The sequence below is a fragment of the Mesoplodon densirostris genome, chromosome 13 (assembly GCF_025265405.1).
Source record: "Mesoplodon densirostris isolate mMesDen1 chromosome 13, mMesDen1 primary haplotype, whole genome shotgun sequence".
Taxonomy (NCBI): Eukaryota; Metazoa; Chordata; class Mammalia; order Artiodactyla; family Ziphiidae; genus Mesoplodon; species Mesoplodon densirostris.
The window spans coordinates 82,731,318-82,751,017 of NC_082673.1; the positions used below are offsets into that span (position 1 = coordinate 82,731,318).

The 19,700-nt window shown below is 41.8% G+C and overlaps 1 protein-coding gene across 6 annotated transcripts in view; it reads right to left on the reverse strand.

Moving 5' to 3' along the window:
• The window catches only part of ASAP1 (ArfGAP with SH3 domain, ankyrin repeat and PH domain 1), a 349,810-nt gene that overhangs the window by 108,588 nt on the left and 221,522 nt on the right, over positions 1-19,700 (reverse strand). For all 6 annotated transcript variants that reach the window (XM_060115500.1, XM_060115496.1, XM_060115499.1 and 3 more), the window contains one exon: positions 14,688-14,833. In XM_060115500.1, coding sequence (XP_059971483.1) covers positions 14,688-14,833 — 146 coding nt within the window. The remainder of the gene's footprint in view (positions 1-14,687; positions 14,834-19,700) is intronic.

A 19,700-nucleotide genomic window follows, 5' to 3' on the forward strand; every position in this document is an offset into this window, starting at 1 on the left:
TTACTGGAAGTTGTACAGAGAAAACTGGGTGTGTGCAGGAGTGTCAGGGAATATGAGAATTCCTTAACATAAAGTAATGCAATTATGTTTTGTCTAATTCCATTTAAGTAAATGATGGGTTAGATGTAACATCATCTCATACATCCAGAGTGAAAATGAAAGCATGATTTTCCTTTGCATTATGTGCAGCACCTGATTTCATCTGAGGATAATTATAAGAAGGGGGTGGGGGGAGCTAAGATTTATAAGACCAAGATAAATGAGGAAGCAAAAGGAAAATGCCTACATACGCCTTGGTTTAAGAGTCAGCCCGACCCTAAGGGTTTCTTTATTGTGCTTGAAATGATTAATCAGTTCATGATCAACTTTCAGACCTTTAATTTCATTCCCACGCATGTAATCTATAATCTGCTATGTTTAAACCAGAACAAAACCATAATGAAAGTGACATCAAATCACATTTTCCTTGCCTTTACTGAACATCTTGATCACACGTTATGGTACGTGTATTACAACAAAAAACTTTTACTTAGGAAGAACCTTACTAACACAGTTTAAAAATCTAACAAAATAAACATGTACAAGCACACCGGGCTCACCATGTACTGGGAGAACATCATAATGCCTCACAGTAGACATCTACTGTCTTCATTTAACTGATAAGAAAAGAAAACAGGCATCTGCTGCTCCCTTTGCCTGCTGCCCTACTCTGTCTGCTTGGTCCATATTTCATATGTTGGTTTTTTTTTTTTTTTTTTTTTGTGGTATGCGGGCCTCTCACTGTTGTGGCCTCTCCCATTGCGGAGCGCAGGCTCAGCGGCCATAGCTCACGGGCCCAGCTGCTCCGCGGCATGTGGGATCCTCCCGGACCAGGGCATGAACCCGTGTCCCCTGCATCGGCAGGCGGACTCTCAACCACTGCGCCACCAGGGAAGACCCATATTTCATATGTTTTAAAACTCACTTCACTTGATCCTTGCTGAGTATTTTAGAATTCAAAGAATTTATCTAACTGGTGGCTGTGATATTCGCCATCAGCTGATGTATTTCAAGGCCACTGCTGCAGAAAAGAATCTTCTTACATACTAAGCCTGTGATGCTACTAGGATAACCAAATCAAAGTTTTCTCTACTTGAGGGAAAGAAAAAGCAGGACATTTTAAAAATCTGGTCCTATACCCACGTCCATCTTTCCCTACAGAACGAAGTAGCGCCTTAGTGTAAACTATTAGAATACTCTGTGTAAGCAATCTCTTAAACAGAAGGTGACAGGCAAGCTTAGCACAGAGCCTGGAACAGAGCAGACACTTAGTAAATCCTGGCTGAGTCAAGGCCACAGTTTTAGAAAGTCTTTTCTTTTCTTTCTTTTTACAAATACTGAAATATTGATTTCACCTCACTCTCTAAATAGCAGGTGTATCAACCAATGCTTGATGTTGTGTAATGTTTCTATTTAAAGAAAAGAGCCTCTCCAAGCCCAAGAGAGCAGTTTCACAAAATATCTATTAATTATTTGTGGTTCAGGTCAAGGGTCTCTCTTCTGGGAAGGCTTTCTCGGTATCCTTGCTTTCTGGATGAATAAATGAGGGAGGGAGTGAATGAATGAATCTGCCTCTGGTGACCTAGCTTGGGAAATAGTAGAACAGAGATCTGAACTCAGCTGTAACTGACTTCAAAGTCATGCTATGTCCACCAGCTCTCTGAACTTCCAATTTCTTAACACGGCTGGGCAATAAGTCAATAAAAGGGCCATTCACTTTTAGTGGAAGATATAGTAAGCTACTAGTTCCAGATGGCATCAGTAGGCCGTTTCTTCAGGTTTAAACCTGAAGGTACCACAGGCAGGGGTATCATCTAAAATAGAGAGGTAAAGTATAAATAAAGAGGCTTAATATACTCAGAAATCATACACTGAAATGTAAGTAAGAAATAAATTCTAGAAGAGTTGATGTGAAATGGAAAAGAAAATTAAAACAAATAAATACAACAGATGAAATGAAACCCTAGAAGAGTTGATGTGAAATGGAAAAGAAAATTAAAACAAATAAATACAACAGATGAAATGGATCCCCTGATCCAGCAAAACATCTAAATGAGCATTTCTCCAAGTGGGTTCATGGGAAGTTAATGTTTCTTATACAACAGGAAAGTCTGTGGTTAAGTTAGGAAAACATTGAATTGGACAGGTCTCTTTCATTGCAGGATGTCTCTAAGACTTCAATATACAAATGTGCACCGTAAATCCCCAAGGGTATTACATAGTGCTTCTCAATCCAGAACGCTTGTCAAAGAACAAGGCATGGGATTTGTGTTTCAAGGAAAACTTAGGGAAAGGTGTTTCACACTCTGATGTGCCCGCTCCCAGGCAAGAGGGAGCGGACGCATTGGGTGCAGCCTGGCCACTGACCACAGGTGCACAGGGTACACACGGCTCAAAGCACCCACCTGGCAGGTACACGTGGAGCCTGAAACCCAGCCACACTCCCTCACTCATCCGTGCTCTCTGGCACTGGCTGACATCAATCAGCCCAGGAGAAGGCTGGCTGGGCTGCAGTACCTCTGGCCATGAGTCTAGGCTGGAGGGAGTGGCCTTGTCTGAGGGCTACAGAAAGTGGAGGTGAGGAGAGATCAGAGGCAACGTTCTGCAGAGGAATCCAAACCAGTTCAAGACACGGCATGTAATGTGAAGCAGGTAGGTGGAAAGGCAGAATCCAGAGAAGAGGCCTTGCCTGGGATGGCAACAGGAAATCAAGAGTGGAAAGGGGCAAAGGAGTGAGCGCGAGGCTGAGTTTGTCAGAATTCTCTGAGCCAAGGAAAACACCTGCATTTGCTTTTCACAAAGTACCTCCAGATGTGGGCCTGGAGAAGGAGCTCTGGAGGCTTCTGGGCTGTTGATTATCTCAAAACAGTGCTTGCCTTACTCTTACAATATCCGTGCTACTGTTTTGCTTGCAGTTCTTTATTTTTCTTTGAAGTTTTTAAAATATATTTATGGACTTCTATCTATCTATCTATCTATCTACCTATCTATCTATATATGGCTGCATTGGGTCTTCGTTGCTGCGTGCAGGCTTTCTCTAGTTGCAGCGAGCGGGGGCTACTCTTCATCGCGGTGCAAGGGCTTCTCATCGTGGTGGCTCCTCTAGTAGTTGTGGCTCGTGGGCTCAGTAGCTGTGGCGCACGGGCTTAGCTGCCCTGTGGCATGTGGGATCTTCCCAGACCAGGTTATCGAACCCATGTCCCCTGCACTGACAGACGGATTCTTAACCACTGCACCACCAGGGAAGTCCCACTTGCCATTCTTTAAATCAATACTTTTTACTTAAATAAGTTAAAAGTAAACTTTATGTTATATCCATAAAAGGAGGTCCATACCCTTTGAGAGGCAGGCAGTCCAGGGCACTGCTTGAAAGCATGGACTGTGGAGTGAACTGCCTGGGTTTGCATGCTGGCTCCAGTATCCACTGAGCACTCTGTGACTTTATTTTCTCAGCTGCTGAACAGGGATAATTATGGCTGCTACCTGGTAGGGCTGATGTGAGCAGTGAAGGAGGCTATATATAGATAAGGCAGAAACAGTACTGCTCACCAAATACTCCATTTGTTCCCTTCCACCTCGTGGGCCCCTGCAAGTGTGGCCAGGAACACAGTTTAAACCAAAGAACTAATCTATCAGGGAAAGCTGCGACACGTTTTCATCCGATTCTACAGTTTGTCTCGTCCTCTGCACAGCAAACCTTGCTGAGACAGAGGAGCCTCCCTCTCCCTTGGTCTCTGAATCGCTGTTACTACAGAGCAGTAGTAACACGGGACAGGAGGAGGAAATAAACCTTTACTATGTTAAGCCGTGGAGACGCGGGGGTTAATTTATTACTGCAGCACATCCTCGCCTATCCTAGCTAATACAACATGCAAAGCGATTAAAACAGCGCCGGCATGTAGCAGGCACACCACAAAACACTCGTTGTCATTACTATTTGTATAGAAGACGTTAACCAGAAAAATTACGGAAACTTTACCTGCCTGAAGCCTCTGAGGGTAAGATCAGCTCCATTTTTGTTTAAAAGAGATACTGATAAGCAACTGTTAGGGGCATCCTAAAGCAGCCAGCACCAACCAGAGACTCCCTCGTCCACACTTAGTCCTCTCCTCTGGCTAGTGAGACTCCCTCCTCCAACAAGCGCTAATTTCTTTCTCCCCCTTTCCTCTTTCTTCTTTTCCTCCTTTTCCTTCCGTCTTCTCTCACAGATCCACAGCTCTAAAAACGTTAAGTCTTTCAAGCATCAAAATGCTGTTCTGTGAGTCTGTTTCAAGTGGAGTTAACACCTGACAGCCACATAACCACAATCACACACATTTTAAATGAAAAGTGTTATTCACTGCAAGTAAAACTCACAAGATGAAAATCAGTCCTATTTCAAATGCATTATTTGAACTTCCTATTTAAAACCCTTTTAATGTAAATCCTTAAAAGAAGAAAAAAAAGGAAAGGAAAAACAAAACATGTTAAAATTTGGCCTGGGGATACCAGGATTTCTGTATATTGAATGTATTTAAGACAAGGTACATACACCTGTACTAATGAATGTACAATTCAAATCCTATACAGGGAATTATGGTTTAGTTATAGAGTGAAATACTATGTAGCCTGTTAAAGTGATTTTGCAATTTTATTTGTATGGTCATGGAGAGCTAACAAGCTTTAAAAACAAGTCTGGGGCTTCCCTGGTGGCGCAGTGGTTGAGAGTCCACCTGCCGATGCAGGGGACACGGGTTCTTGCCCCGGTTTGGGAAGATCCCACATGCCGCGGAGCGGCTGGGCCCGTGAGCCATGGCCACTGAGCCTGCGTGTCCGGAGCCTGTGCTCCGCAACGGGAGAGGCCACAACAGTGAGAGGCCCTCGTAATGCAAAAAAAAAAAAAAAAAAAAAAAACAAGTCTGCATGTAAAGCAATTATACTCCAATAGAGATGTTAAAAAACAAAACAAAAAAACCCCCCACTAACTGGAAAAGATACACGCACGCCCATGTGCATTGCAGAATTATACACAATAGCCAAGACATGGAAGCAACCTAAGTGTCCATCAGTGGATCAATGGATAAAGAAAATGTGGTAGATAGACAGACAGTGGAATATTATTCAGCACACACAAAAAAGGAAATCTTGCCATTTGCAACAACATGGGTAGACCTTGAAGGCATTATGCTAAGTGAGATAAGTCAGACAGAGAAAGACAAATACCATATGATCCCACTTATATGTGGAATCTAAAAAAATTAAAACCAGCAAGCTCATAGATACAGAGAAGATATTGGTGGTTGCCAGAGCTTGTGGATAGGGGGTGGGCAAAATGGGTGAAGGGGGTTAAAGACACAAACTTCCACTTATAAAATAACTAAGTCATGCATATGTACACTACCAAATGTAAAACAGACAGCTAGTGGGAAGCAGCCGCATAGCACAGGGAGATCAGCTCGGTGCTTTGTGACCACCTAGAGGGGTGGGACAGGGAGGGTGGGAGGGAGGGAGATGCAAGAGGGAAGAGACATGGGGACATATGTATATGTATAGCTGATTCACTTTGTTATAAAGCAGAAACTAACACACCATTGTAAAGCAATTATACTCCAATAAAGATGTTAAAATAAATAAATAAAAACAAGTCTGCAAAATATATGTATAACACAAGCTTGTTTAAAAAAACAAAACTGATTTGGTAGCAAAACCTGACCTGACCTGAATTCACTTGGTGGTTAGCTTGGACTTGAATTGGGTGGGACTCCTCACTTATCCCACTTCATGTAACTATTCACCTGAGAAGTCACTAGGGGGCATTGCATAATATATGGCATATGCACCCTGTCAACCTTCTGGAATCTATAAAATTCTGAATTTTGTAAAACATCTAACCCCAAGGGTTCTGGATAAGAGACTGTAGAGTTGGATGTTACACACACACACACACACACACACACACAATGTGTGTGTGTGTCAGTGTATAAATCATCAGTATCTCTGTGTATAAATCCATGAAACTGTTTCAAAAGACAAACTATAATATTAGTATTCACAGAAGTTAGAATTATGTAATGATCTTTATTTTCTTATTTAAAATTTCTGAAATTTTTATAGTAAACACATACAACTTTTTTTTTTTTTTTTTTTTTTTTTTTTTGCAGTACGTGGGCCTCTCACTGTTGCGGCCTTTCCCGTTGTGGAGCACAGGCTCCGGACGCGCAGGCCCAGCGGCCACAGATCACGGGCCCAGCCGCTCCGCGGCATGTGGGATCTTCCCAGACCGGGGCACGAACCCGTGTCCCCTGCATCGGCAGGCGGACCCCCAACCACTGCGCCACCCGGGAAGCCCAACACATACAACTTTTATAATAGAAAGGAAAAAGAAAACCTCCTCCTTCTTACCCATCCTCCCATTCATATGGACAGATCTCATTTCATGAAATGTCCTACAATACTAATTGGCAATGAAGCATGTCAGGACATAAGGGGATGGCTGGCAGATCAGGTTAAACCTTCCAATTACGGATTACCATTTTGCAAAATGATGAGGTTTTAAAAATGTATTATATAATCCAGAGCGCCAAGGGCCAATTTACTACTGAGGCAACCCAGGCTTTCAGCACTTTTCCATGTTTCAAAGAAGAACTTGAGAAGTCATCTGTTTGCTACAAACCTTGATCCAATCTGCACATTTCTAACCATTCTCATTTGAAGGGGAAAAAAAGAAGAAAAATTAAAAATTAAAAAAAAATCCTTAACTCAAACCACAATACCCTGCAGTCAGAGACTGCAAACAGGAAATGCTACGCAGCTGGAGAAATCTCGGCTTTGCTGCAACAGCTCTGAAGCAATATCTGCCCTCTAACTGCTAAAGGAGGTGCAGGCTCTTATGCAAGCTACAGAATTGTCTAAAGGCCTAGGGAAGAGAAGGAAGCAGAGGCACAGAGAGTCCTGGCTGGACTGGAATCCTCCTGGGCACCTACTATTTCAAAAGAGCTTTTACATATTATTTCTAAAACTGCTGCTACATTGAGGCTCTTAGGGTATGGTTTAAACGGTTTTCCTCTGCCCACTGAGAATCTATTTCAATCTACTCCTTTCCCATCCCATTTTTGTGGTTTGATAATTAAATGGATGCAATGCTCTGCTGACCCCCTAACTTCTGCGTCAGGATCACAGGATGATGGCCTGACACTGGGGTGTAGAGCAGACCCAGCACTGTTTAGCAAGTAATGACTTTACTGCTTTCCTTGTAATAGTTAACAAAAAAGAAAAAGAAAAAAAAGACTGAACATAATTTTGGTACTATATATTTAATCAAATGAAAAATAAAAATATGTAGAAACAGCCAAAATTCAAGATCATCCTGTTTTTCTTCTTCTTTTTTTTTTTTTTCTTACAAGGAAGGCTTAATCATTAATACATTAACTAAAGGGCATTTGTAAGTAGAAGGAACCAGATGTATAATGGCACGGAAGCAAGAAACAGCCGATGCTCCAGCAACAACAAATCATTTGTTGTGTCTGGAGCTGACTGATTAAAGAAGGCATCTTTGAACTGGAGGAAGGACGAGTCCAGAGAGACTGGTACATCAACTAAAGAAATATTTCTAATAATTTTTTTAAATGCTACTATCTACTAAGCAGATTATGAACTAAACCTACAAAAGATACTTCACAGAAAAGCCCACACGCTTAAAACCAGAAACATATTAAAAACATCAACAAAATAGATCACGTCCACATTTCTCTGGCCTCTCACCACTAAAAGGCAGCATTCCCCAGACATATTCAAACATGATGAACGGATTCACTTCTGGGAGGAAACAGCTAATCACCTTTTGAGAATAGTGACCACACAGAGGTCTTTAACTAGAGGTAAAAATTCAAAAGACAGAGAAAGACTGGTTTAGAAAACCTGCAACGGTTAAAAGGAAGTAGGAAGTGGTCTAAAGGAATAGTAGAGGTGAGAGTTTGGTTTTTGGTCTGTGCATTTGTTATATTCTGAAACTGTTATATAAAAATAGCTATATTATTAAAGACTTTCCCCAACAATAGCTATATTATTAAAGACTTTTCCCAACTTTCTCTCCCTGACTAGAATCTGATAATTTTTTTTATTAACCTCATTATTTAAAAAAAATTATAGACACAAAAAGTTGCAGAAATAGCACAGAGAGGTTCCTTGTACCCATCAACCCACTTCTCTCAAGAGTAATATGTTACGTGTGCTATAAACCACATTATCAAAACCCAGAAATCAACACTGGCACAAGATGATCAACCAGGCTCCAGGCCTTACTTGAATTTCACCAGTTTTTGCATGCACTTATTTTTTGGTACATCTCTGTGTATATTTCTATGACATTTTACCACATGTATAGATATGGTACAGCTACACCACAGTCAAGACAGAGAACTGTTCCGTCAACACAAAGGAACTCCCTTGGGTTCTTCCTTTATAGTTAACACCCTTGCCCCTGCCTCCAACCCCTGTTCTCTATCTCTGTAATTTTGGATGATTTAGACTTAAATCAGAAAAATACATAAATGGCAAAGTTATCCTGTTAAAAGTCACTGTTTTATGGAACTTCTTGTTTTTACTTTGAGACGTCAGAAGCCCACAGTGGTAGAAAGAACACGAAAGAAAGAAACAAAAGACCTTCCTGTAGGTACTTGGGTAGTTCCCACTGGACAGGCAAGTTCCCGATCCTATTTCTGCCCCAGTACCTAGATTCCGAGGTGCTGACAGCAAGCAGATATCTCAGCACTGGCTCTCACAACAGGGAAGGGACGAGGCTGAACTGCCAGGGATGAGGGCTCTACCAGAGGGGGTTCTTTGGAAAGTCACATTTTCTCGAACTTCTAGTGAATAGCTTTGTCCCAACCAGGAAAAGTGCATATGCTCTAATGCTGACACTAAGTGAAATCCACAGAAACACAAAGTTGCTTAGGACATGTGATTTCATCTATGTGAGGGAAAAAGTGCAGAAAAAGAGGACCAGAAAGACAAACCCGAGATATCAATGAAGGCTCTCTCAGGGTAAGAAGGATATAAAAGAGAACCTGCAATCTTCTCTTTGAATTCTAAAATTTCCCAACTAGGCAGGTGTTTCATTTTATAATCAGAAAAAAATACATAAAGTCCCTGCAGTGGCCATTAATGCCACAGTAGTATTAATATTAATGTAGTTTACTAATATGGTAACAATCCACTGTGCGTGACTCAAGGAACGTGCAGTTTACAATGTTTCTCACATGGGTCATAGGATCTGATTCTCACATAAGCAACAAGGTAGGAAGGGAGGTACTTTTCCCCCATTCTTCCAGGGAGGAAATTCATGCTTATAAGTTAGGCGAAGTTAACCCTATGTCACTCAGTCCTTATGTCAAAGGACAAAACAAAGCCTTTGATTTCTGATGCCAGTGGTTCTCAAGTCCCCAAGGTCGAAAGTATTTTCATAATAATACTAAGAAGTTTTACCTGACCTTTTCACTGTCTTGACACTTGCACTGATAGTGCAAAAATAATGACGGTAAAACTGCTGGTGCCTTAGTGTGATGCAAGGTATTGCCACAAACTGTAGTCACTCTCTTCCTCATGGTCATACTCTTGCAGTAAAAAAATAAAAGGCTATTTTCATTTAAGAATGTCCACCATGAAACAGCAGAAATGACTGATTTTGTTACCTATCAACCCTTGAGTATATCTTTTTAATATTCTCTTTGATGAAATACGATGCATAGGAAGTAAAGAACTTCCAAGGCATACCAAAATACGATGGTTATCTTGAGAAAGCACGTGTATGCAGTTTTTCAAGTTGCAAGTTGGACTGGCTGGTTTTGTTAGTTTTCCCCTGGAACACCACTTTTCTCCTTGAAAGAGTGACTGACAACTGTGATACTGAGACCTGGGTATTTGGCAAAACATTTTCTTGAAAATGAATTACTCGTCACTACAAGGTGAACAAGTGACAGTATTTGTTGCTAATGATAAAACTGGAGCTTTCAGAGAAAAGTTAAAATTTTGGAAAACCTCCGTCACCGTGAGCTTGACAGTTTCCAAATCCTTAAAGTTAATTTATATGGTTTCAGATTCCTACTGCTACTAACTTTTAAGGAACCACCATCACGTTTTGACATAGTATCAAAGAAAATTATTGATAATTACATGAAAAGGCTCTTAAAGTACCTTTCTCTCTTCCCAATATATAGACCTGTATGAGACTGTAATTTTTTGTCTACTTCAAGTAAAACAACATATTGCAACAAAATGAATTAATACATTAAAAAATTCCTCAGTTATAATTTCTAAGATAGTAAACATGGATAGAAATAGTCCATATAAACACAAACTCTTTGGTGTTCTCAAACATTTTTAAGATTGGGGTCCTAACACCCAGGTTTGAGAACTACTGGCTAACACTCTTCCAATATAATATATGTAATTCACTAATGAGGGAAACCAAAAGGAAAAAGTAGAGGAGATAGTACTCTGCAAGCTAAAGAGAAACAGGAGTTGGATGACTAGTGGTACAGGTTCCAGTCACCATGTCAGATGGGCCGTTAGCACCCACAGTCTATAGAGGCAACATCATGACTTCTATAATTTGTGGACGCAGCACTGATGAATCCACGTGAGCATGATCCATAGTCAGGGAACTTGAGCTCAAGCCCTAATTCCACTACTTCCCAGGCATATTATTTTTTGAAGATTTGATGCACTTATTTGCAAAATGGGATATGACTATCCATACCTGCCATTACACGGCGGGCTGCCATAAAGATCAAGCAAGAAGATGTAAGTAATAATAAAGGCTTGTATTTGTTAAGCAAATTCCATAGGTCAGGTATTGTGCTTGGTGATTTACTTCCAGGATCTCGATCAAGTCCCACCACTACCAAGAAACAGATACTACAATTTCTTTTTACGGATAAGGAAACTAGCATTAGAGAAGTTAAGTGATTTGCCTTAGGCTAGAAAGCTGGGAGCTGGGAGTTGGGAGTCCAGGTCTGATAGTGACCAAAACCTATATTCCTCCCACCACTTACAATGCACCAACTCTCCCATCCTGTATTATGACCTTTTTATAAAAACCATTTTCTAGTACGTGGAGGGCATGGGCGGTAAGAAAAGCAAGTTTCTTTAAACCTGGCTCAGTGCATGACCCTCTTTGCAGTCCTCAGATGTCTATTAGTTACAGGTTAGGGACTTTCCTGGTGGCGCAGTGGGTAAGACTCCGCGCTCCCAATGCAGGGGGCCCATGTTCAATCCCTCATCAGGGAACTAGATCCCACACGCGTGCTGCAACTAAGGAGCCCGCCTGCCACAACTAAGACCCAGCGCAACCAAAAAAAAAAAAAAAAAAAAAAAGCTCAGAGATGCAAGAGGTTAGAAGCTGGCTAATAAAAAGCCAGCCTCAGTCCATGCGAAGTTAGCACCAACATCTGGGCAGCTCCTGGGAGTTCGCACGGAACCTCTCACTTGATCATCATACCTTTCACGCTCACTGAAAGCTTAGAAAAACAAACATCTAAATGGTGACCGAAAGAGTCACCGGCACTTAGTACATTGACGTTTTTCAGGACCAACCCTTCAGAAACTCCCAAACACAATATACTTATAATACTGATTGCTTAAAAGTAACACAACTAATAAAAGTTTTCCCTACCTAGAGTCAGTCAAAAGGAGAGCACTAGACCTGACCCCCAAATCGACCTTTCCTTTCCTCCATAAAAATAAATCATATTTTAATATAAACTACTAAAATACCCAGCGTGAGCAATATCTTCATTAGAAAATGACATGTTTCAGGATTGACCATAGACCTCAACACAACAGACATTTGGATATTTGCCGGTTGAACTGAGGATACAATTTAGGAAGTCTAAAATACACCAAGGTACCTTTTTTAAAATCTTACTTTCTAAAATTCAACTGTATCCATTACTGCTTAATGTTTCCAGCCTTCACTAGCCAAAGAGAATAGGATTTTCCAGAATCTCCTGAGAAAAACAGCTTCCCAGGGGGGTGCTCCCCCAAACTCATCTGGGGCCTGAACGTGTTTGCAACTGACTCAGAAACCCCTCCCTCCCCGAGGGGATTGGCCTCCTCTCCGCCCTCTGCTCTGGGGCGTGACCCCGTCAATCTTCCTGGTTTGCTCTTCCCTTTCCTGGCAAAACATGAAAAGGGAAGCAGCAAGCGGCTGGCTGTTGTCGGGTCGTACAACTCCTGGGACTGACTTTATTCAATCAGAAGAGTGTTCCCTTAGTAACCAGCTACAATACACACTGATTCTTCTAACCTGCTCCCTCACTGGAAATGCCACCACCTTCTCTTTTTTTGGCCGTGCTGCACGGCTTGCGTAGGTGTCTCAGGTCCCCAACCAGGGACTGAACCCAGGCCATGGCAGTGAAAGCCCAGAATCCTAACCACTAGGCCACCAGGGGACTCCCTGCCACCACCTTCTCTAATGGGAAAATGGTTTTGTTTTTGTTTTGTTTTTTTAAATTAACTGAATGAAATCTTCCAGCAATTTCTTTTATTTCTTTCTTAGACTTCTGGAAGTAGGAGGCCTGCAGCTTGGGGTATGTTTAGGGAGATGAGGCAACCAGAGCACAAGGTGCCAGGCAGTGCAGAGTGGGCTGGGAAAGACAACGGATGCAGCAACAGAATGCTGCGTCCACATCTCCTTACTAACAGCACGCCTGAACAAGTCACAGACATAATCTCAATGTGCCTCAGTTTCCACATCCTGATTAAAGGTAAAACCACCATAGGGCTGTTAGACATTGTTAAATGAGAAATACACACAAAGCACATTGCCAGGTTCCTCAGAGCGTTCAATAACTACCAGTTGTTTCTGTAGTTATTCTGTAGCTATAGTTGTTTCTGTAGTTCCATACAGAGCTAAGCAAACACGACAATGACTGATGCTTGAATGGCCACTGACCTGTGTGGACGGCATGAAATCCGCACACGAATCCCTACACACGGAAGGAACCTACAGGGTAGGGAAGTGTGGAAATGGACTGGTCCAGGAAACGTGGAAGTGATGGCTGTTGACTTAAGCCACATACATTTGGTCTCCTGGAAACTAAAGGTCAGCAAGATATTCCTGAGAAAAGGCCCATCCCAGGGGAAACAGAACCTCCTCCCTCACTAGGAGCCGTTTACCAGTTATTACCGAAGTGAACTGTCAGAATCTTCTTTCACCTCTTTTCTTCCCAACATAGTACCTTTGAGCAATGCCACCCGCAAAAAGGCAGGCAGTACCCAGAGGAAGGAGAAAGGGGAGGCCTCATCTGAATCGAAGAGATTCACATAATCTAAGATTTACAGAAATATCATGGGTTTGTCAAATAAACCCCAAAGTGTAGGAATACATAGGCCCTAAGTTAAATACCATCCTTTCTCAAATTTCTGAAAAGAAGACATATTTCTATTTTCAGCCTTAATTTTCTTTAAGATTAGTTGTCACTGTGTAAGACTAATTCAGTGGCATAAACTATCAAACAGAATTAAATTGTCAGGGAGACAGACACATACATATATTTATCTAGTGGGATAAGAAAAAAAAAAGAATATTCTGATTGGTCAAATCACCAGGTTAATTTACTATAGAAAGGTAGTCTTTATTTTCCAGTAGGGTGTATTCACATCTGGAAGATAGCCATTTGTACCACGTAGATTTGTGACACGAGTCTCACGTAAGACCACAGACGTCTATTTGATATGAGTAACTGACTCAGGGTCAAGATATCTTAAGCTTGAGTTCTGGATCTTTAAAGGAGGCAAAAATGCAATGCTGAGACGGGCAAGAGGAAGAGGAGGAAACAGCTCCTCTCTTTCAGGAAGGAGCCAACAAAAGTATGATACACTTTTCCTTTGGCATCTTTCAACCTCCCACTGCTCCTATCTCTTGGTACTTAGGGGAAGAGAGACTTGATTAAATTAACTCACACACAAGTGTGGTAGCTGTGCTACACAGAACGAACCTTTCTTGACATGAACGCAGTGTGAGGGTGAGGGAGGGTAGTGGGCACGATTTGGGGACACCCAGACAACACTGCCTGCCCAATGGGTCCCCACACCTCCATCTGTGTCTGCTCCTAGGTCAGCAGCTCCAGTGTCTCAGATTTTTCGGGATTCTTCTTGTCATCATCTACTTCTGAAACCACAGATTCCCCAAATCTTAGTATCTTTTTTCTTGGGAGGGTGTTAAAAGGATATGGGGAGTTGGGAGAGGTTGATTACTTGTAAATCAGCGACCAACATGCATGCTGGTCTTCACACAAGTGAAGGGTGACATGTATGTTTGAAACAAAAAAAATCATCACTCTTTCAACTAATTAAAATGCAAGAGTTACTAAAACTTATCTAAACAAACACAAAAGCAGAACAACGGGAGAATGTGGAAGAGAGTTCAGGTTAACAAGTTTCTCTCAGATTCAAAAAACCTACCTTGCTATCAGCTGGGCCGGAGGTACAAATTCTAGGCATTTCAGTGGCATTTTCCTTAAATGTGACTCTGTACCGAGGACTTATTTTTATTTTTTGCCCTCAGGATCAAGTGCTGGGAGGAAGATTATTATACTGTTCTCTTTATGATCTTACTATACCTTGATCGGGCTGTAATTAAAAATAAAATCTTTTATGAAATGGCTTACCAGATTTTTCAGCAGTGTGGACAGTTCCTTTGTAAGAGTAGAAAACTTGACAAAAGCGGTGCCAAGATCTGGGTTGTCTCGACTTAAAAAATTACTCCCAAACTTATCAAGAACTTGTGCATAGTTTTCTTCATTTTGTACATGATCTGAAAAGAAGAAGAAAAAGGAGTCTGAGCTACTATTTGCCACAATGACAAGTTACTCTGAACATCGATCACTAGAAACTCTCAAAAGGAAAGCAAAGAAACTCCATCAATTCTTTATTGAACATGTCTACAAGGTGGTTGGCAGTGCGCTGAGTGCTCTCACTCATTCTATCAAAGGCGGTTTCCACTTTTTCTATCAGAGCATTGAGTTCATTTATATCCCAACTAATCCACAGACTCACCAAACGCTGAGGGGTCAAATTATCATCACATTTTCAAGCAATTAAGAAACTATGATCGTCAGGAAACAAGGAGAAAATTCTCCTTAGAAAAATCAACCTTGGAATGCAAAAGAAAAATCCATGTGTTCTAACATGTTTTTTTCTCTGCAATTAATCTTAATTTCCTTTAATTTTGTCTAAGACCCAGGTCTGAGGAACAGCATTCATACAATACTTTTTCACACATCATCTCTTGATGTGAAATGTGCAGGTGTAGATCAGACAGATCTAGAGTTCAAGGTTGGTTTCACTACTACCTTAAGTTTTTTAACTTCCATGGCTATTATCCTAGCTGGCACGTGAAAGGTATCAATACAATATCTGTGAATAAATTTCCCCATTCTGAGCTTTGGTTTTCTGATCTATGAGATGGAGACCAGTATTTACAAGACTGTGGTGCTGATGAGTTGATAAAAAATATACAGAAGTTTCTCAATAGAGTGAATGCGCCATAAGTAATAATAATGCCTTCCTCAAAACACTTTCTCTACCTGGCTTCCAGGATATCACACTCTCTTGACTCTTGCCACCTCATGGCTGTTCCTCTCCATCATCGTCTTTGCTGGTTCTTCATCTCCCTGGTCTCAAGTCTTTGGGCCTTTATTCTTCTACACTGATGCTCACTCTCATGGGATCTCACCTCATCTTATGGCTTTAAGTAATTTCTATTAGCGGACAACTCCCAAACTGATATTCCCAGCCCAGATCCAACCCTGAATGCAGACATATATCAAGTGCCTGATCAATGTCTCCTAGTGTTCAATCTTCACTTGCTAAAAACAAACACTGGTATTCTGCCCCAATTCTCTTTTCTCTACAGTGCCTCCATATCTCAGTGGGTTAATGGCAAATACATTCTTAGAGTTGTTCAGGCTGAAACCCATCAAGTCACACCTGATTTTTCCTTCTCATACCCCAGATGCAATCCACTGGCCTTTACCTTTAAAAATATAACTGAAATCTGACGGCTCACCACCCGCATGACTATCAACCTTATCCAACATCATCTCTTGCCTCTATCACTGCAAACCTTCCTGCAAAAGTTCCTTTGTTGCAGCTCTTGCTCCCCTACAGGCCGTTTCCAGTACAGCACCCAGTATGATCCTGGTAAACTGTGCATCTCATCTCGTGACTCTCGGGGCAGACACTGCTATTCATCATGGCTATCCAGGTTCCCAACCCTTGCAGGCTTATGGGAAGGGATAGTGCACACCCCCACACCCTGAAGTAACAAGGCACTGACCAAGGAAGTACGAGTGCAGGTGGTGTGTACCACCTTCACGTGGCAGCATCTCAGATGCCCGTGCTCAGCTCTGCACGGCTCTCTTCCTTTGTGGTGGAGTACAGGGAAGCATGAATTTACACAGAGGCCCACAGTAGGTGTAGGATATTTATTAAGCAAATAAAGGAACAAAAAAGTATCTATCAAAATCATACCTTTAAAGGCTTACTTAATTCATACAACAGCTCTTTCTTTTCAAAGCCTCCCCTTAGTTGGCAATAATCTTTCTTTGCCCATAATTCTCTGTACCTCTACTGCAGTATTTTCCACTACATCATACATTTGTGTAAGTACAGCTCTCTCCCTGCCACCGGACCACGAGAGGCAGGGGTTCCCTCTGGCTCACCTCTGCATCCCCACACAACAAACACCACTGCATGTGTTTCAGTGAGCTCGGCTTATGAAGCTAGCTTTACTGAGCTGTTGACTTGGATTCGTCGATTTCCCTTTCAGGAATTTAAGAAGCATTCACTTCTTAAGTCCCCTAGGTTGTTCAGTAACTGAACAACAAATAATTTAAAAATATTTCACTCTCAGACACACCCTCAATAACTGCATGGGAGCAACAGTATGAGCCTGGACTGGAGAACGTCCCAGGAAGAAGTCGAAATACGATGAAGGGAACAACTGTCACAGCATCCGATGAAATGAAATGAAATGAAATGAGGCCCTAGCAACCTTCTAATCATTGCCACATTAAAAATGCATGATGCCTACAGTGGATGTCGGCATTTCAGGCTGAGATATTAAAAAAGATAAAATGCAGCTCCAGTTACTGCCCAGGTTCACGCTGAGAAGCGGCTCAGAGAAACACAAAAGAAAGGCCACATCAGCTGCACAGGCAGGATGCACACCTCTGATGTCCCTCATAAGCTGGACCCACCCTGATACCTTCTGTCTGAGGCCAAAGGGCCTCACCCTGCCCCGGAGAACCCCACTCCACCTGCCACCCTTTCCTGCTTCTGGAGGCCAGCAAAAAAGGGGTTCAGCTGCCTGTTCATTTCAACTGCTTTCGAGGGAAGGGTCTCGGAGGTAAAACCTAAGTGGTAGGCTTTGTGTTTTTTTGCTTGAAATTATAAAATATTTCAAATGATGTATCAAAATCTTTAGTTAATAAAACACCCATGTACCCACCGGCCAGTTAAGAAATAAAATACTGCAGAGTGTGTCCTCTCTCTCCCACCTGCTACCCAATCCCAGTCTCTTCCCTCCTTCCCCAGACACAACCACTATCCTCAATTTGGATTTCCATGTAGGGTTAGAAAGTACTATGAGAAGCTCTCCTTTTATGAGGGACGACAGATTCATCAAAAAATAAGATGTACTTGGCCAAGGCAGGGAGAGAGGCCACAGGAAGTTGGCTGAGAACCTTCTCTGACCCAAATGCTTTTCACAATATCATATTTAACCTTCACCAGAACTCTGCAAGGGAAGAAGTATGCTTCTGGGGCAGATGAAACCTAAAATGTGGTGAGAGAGAGGCAAAAGGTGAGACTGGATACGTACAGGCTAGATCATGGGTGCTGTATAAAACATTTTGCCAATTCCACAACCGAAGAACCATATGTACACACGTAAGAGTGTGTGTGTATATGTATTAATCATGTTTATATACACACACATGTATAAAATTTCCTAGTGTAGTCGCCTGTTTTAAAATATAGCAGCTAATTCAGTGAGCTGTATCTTGGAATACTACTACTAATTCTCTTGAGGGTAGAAATGATGGGAGTTAAACATCAGGTGCTCATGCCCGGCATGTGGCACGTGCGCCTAAAAGATCAGCTGATATTACCTCTATACCCATGATTAGTTTTAATATAGAGATGCGTTTAATATCAAACAACATAGGGGCGTATGTCTCACGTTTTAAGTCTTTTCTTACATACCGCGTTATAAAGCTAACAGTGACAATTCACCCGACAGATCATATAACTACACGCATCCCTTTGTACAAAATTAAGGGTTTACCAAGCAGGTCTTCAAAGGCATGGAGGGCAAGGAGACAGCCCCCTGGTGGAGGCAGAGGCAGAAGGGAGGGATAGATTACAGAGCAGAGTAAGCAACGTGAAGGGAATGTCAGTTCAGGGCATTAGGGGAGGAGGCGGAGATAAAGGGCTCTGGCTGGGGGCGCACCGCACAGGCATGGGAGAAAATGGCCTCGTCAGCTCAGGACACTTCCGTTTTAAGATGCTTGCTACACCCAAGTGCTAGATGACTTCTGGGAGCTGGTAAAGTAGGGGCTGGGGAAGCTGGCGAAGACAGAGATGGAATAAAAGGAAAGAAAAAAATAGGGTGAGAGAGAAATCTGACCCATCCACCATGGAGACCCACGCTTTTCCAATATTTTCAAGGAATTTCTGGCATTCAGGGTACTGTTGCAAAGTGTAAGGCAGTCAGAGCGAGGTGACTCCTTTCAGTTCTGATAAAAGAACAAAATAATATAGTTTTACCAACTGAACCAGAAAGGGTCACTTAGTCAGGATTTCAACTGCTGGCATTTCTTCAGAGACATGACTGACATGTACTGATCACCTCATATGTTCCACACAGCCTGAAAGGGCCTTTACATACATCCCAACATTTAACCGCCACAGCAATACCTAGGTAGTGATTTCTTATTCCAGTAATAATAGTGATAATAGCTAGTTTGTTGAGCATTCAGTATACGCTGGTTACTGCGTGAAACACTTTACATACATTACCTCAATCACACTTATTAATAAGTCTACGAGAAACAAAATGATCTTAAATAAGCAATGTAACTTTACAACTTAAGGTACTAGAAAACTAAGCCCAAAGTTAGCAGAAGGAAGGATATAACAAAACTCAGAGCAGAAAATAAATTGATACCAGAAAAACAAAAGAAAAAAAAATGTTACTAAGATTTATTTTTTGAAAAGGTAAACAAAATTGATAAATCTGGGCTTCCCTGGTGGTGCAGTGGTTGAGAGTCCGCCTGCCGATGCAGGGGACACGGGTTCGTGCCCCGGTCCGGGAAGATCCCACATGCTGTGGAGCAGCTAGGCCCGTGAGCCATGGCCGCTGAGCCTGAATGTCCTGAGCCTGTGCTCCGTAATGGGAGAGGCCACAACAGTAAGAGGCCCGCGTACCGCAAAAAAAAAAAAAAAAAAAAAAAAAAAAAAAAAAAAAAAAAAAAGATAAATCTTTAGCTATATTATTAAATTAATAGATTATGACCTATTAACTGATAAAAGGAACTCATACAACTCAATAGCAAAAAACCCCCCAAATAACCCAATTTAAAAATGGGCAAAGAATCTGAATAGACTTTCTCTGAAGA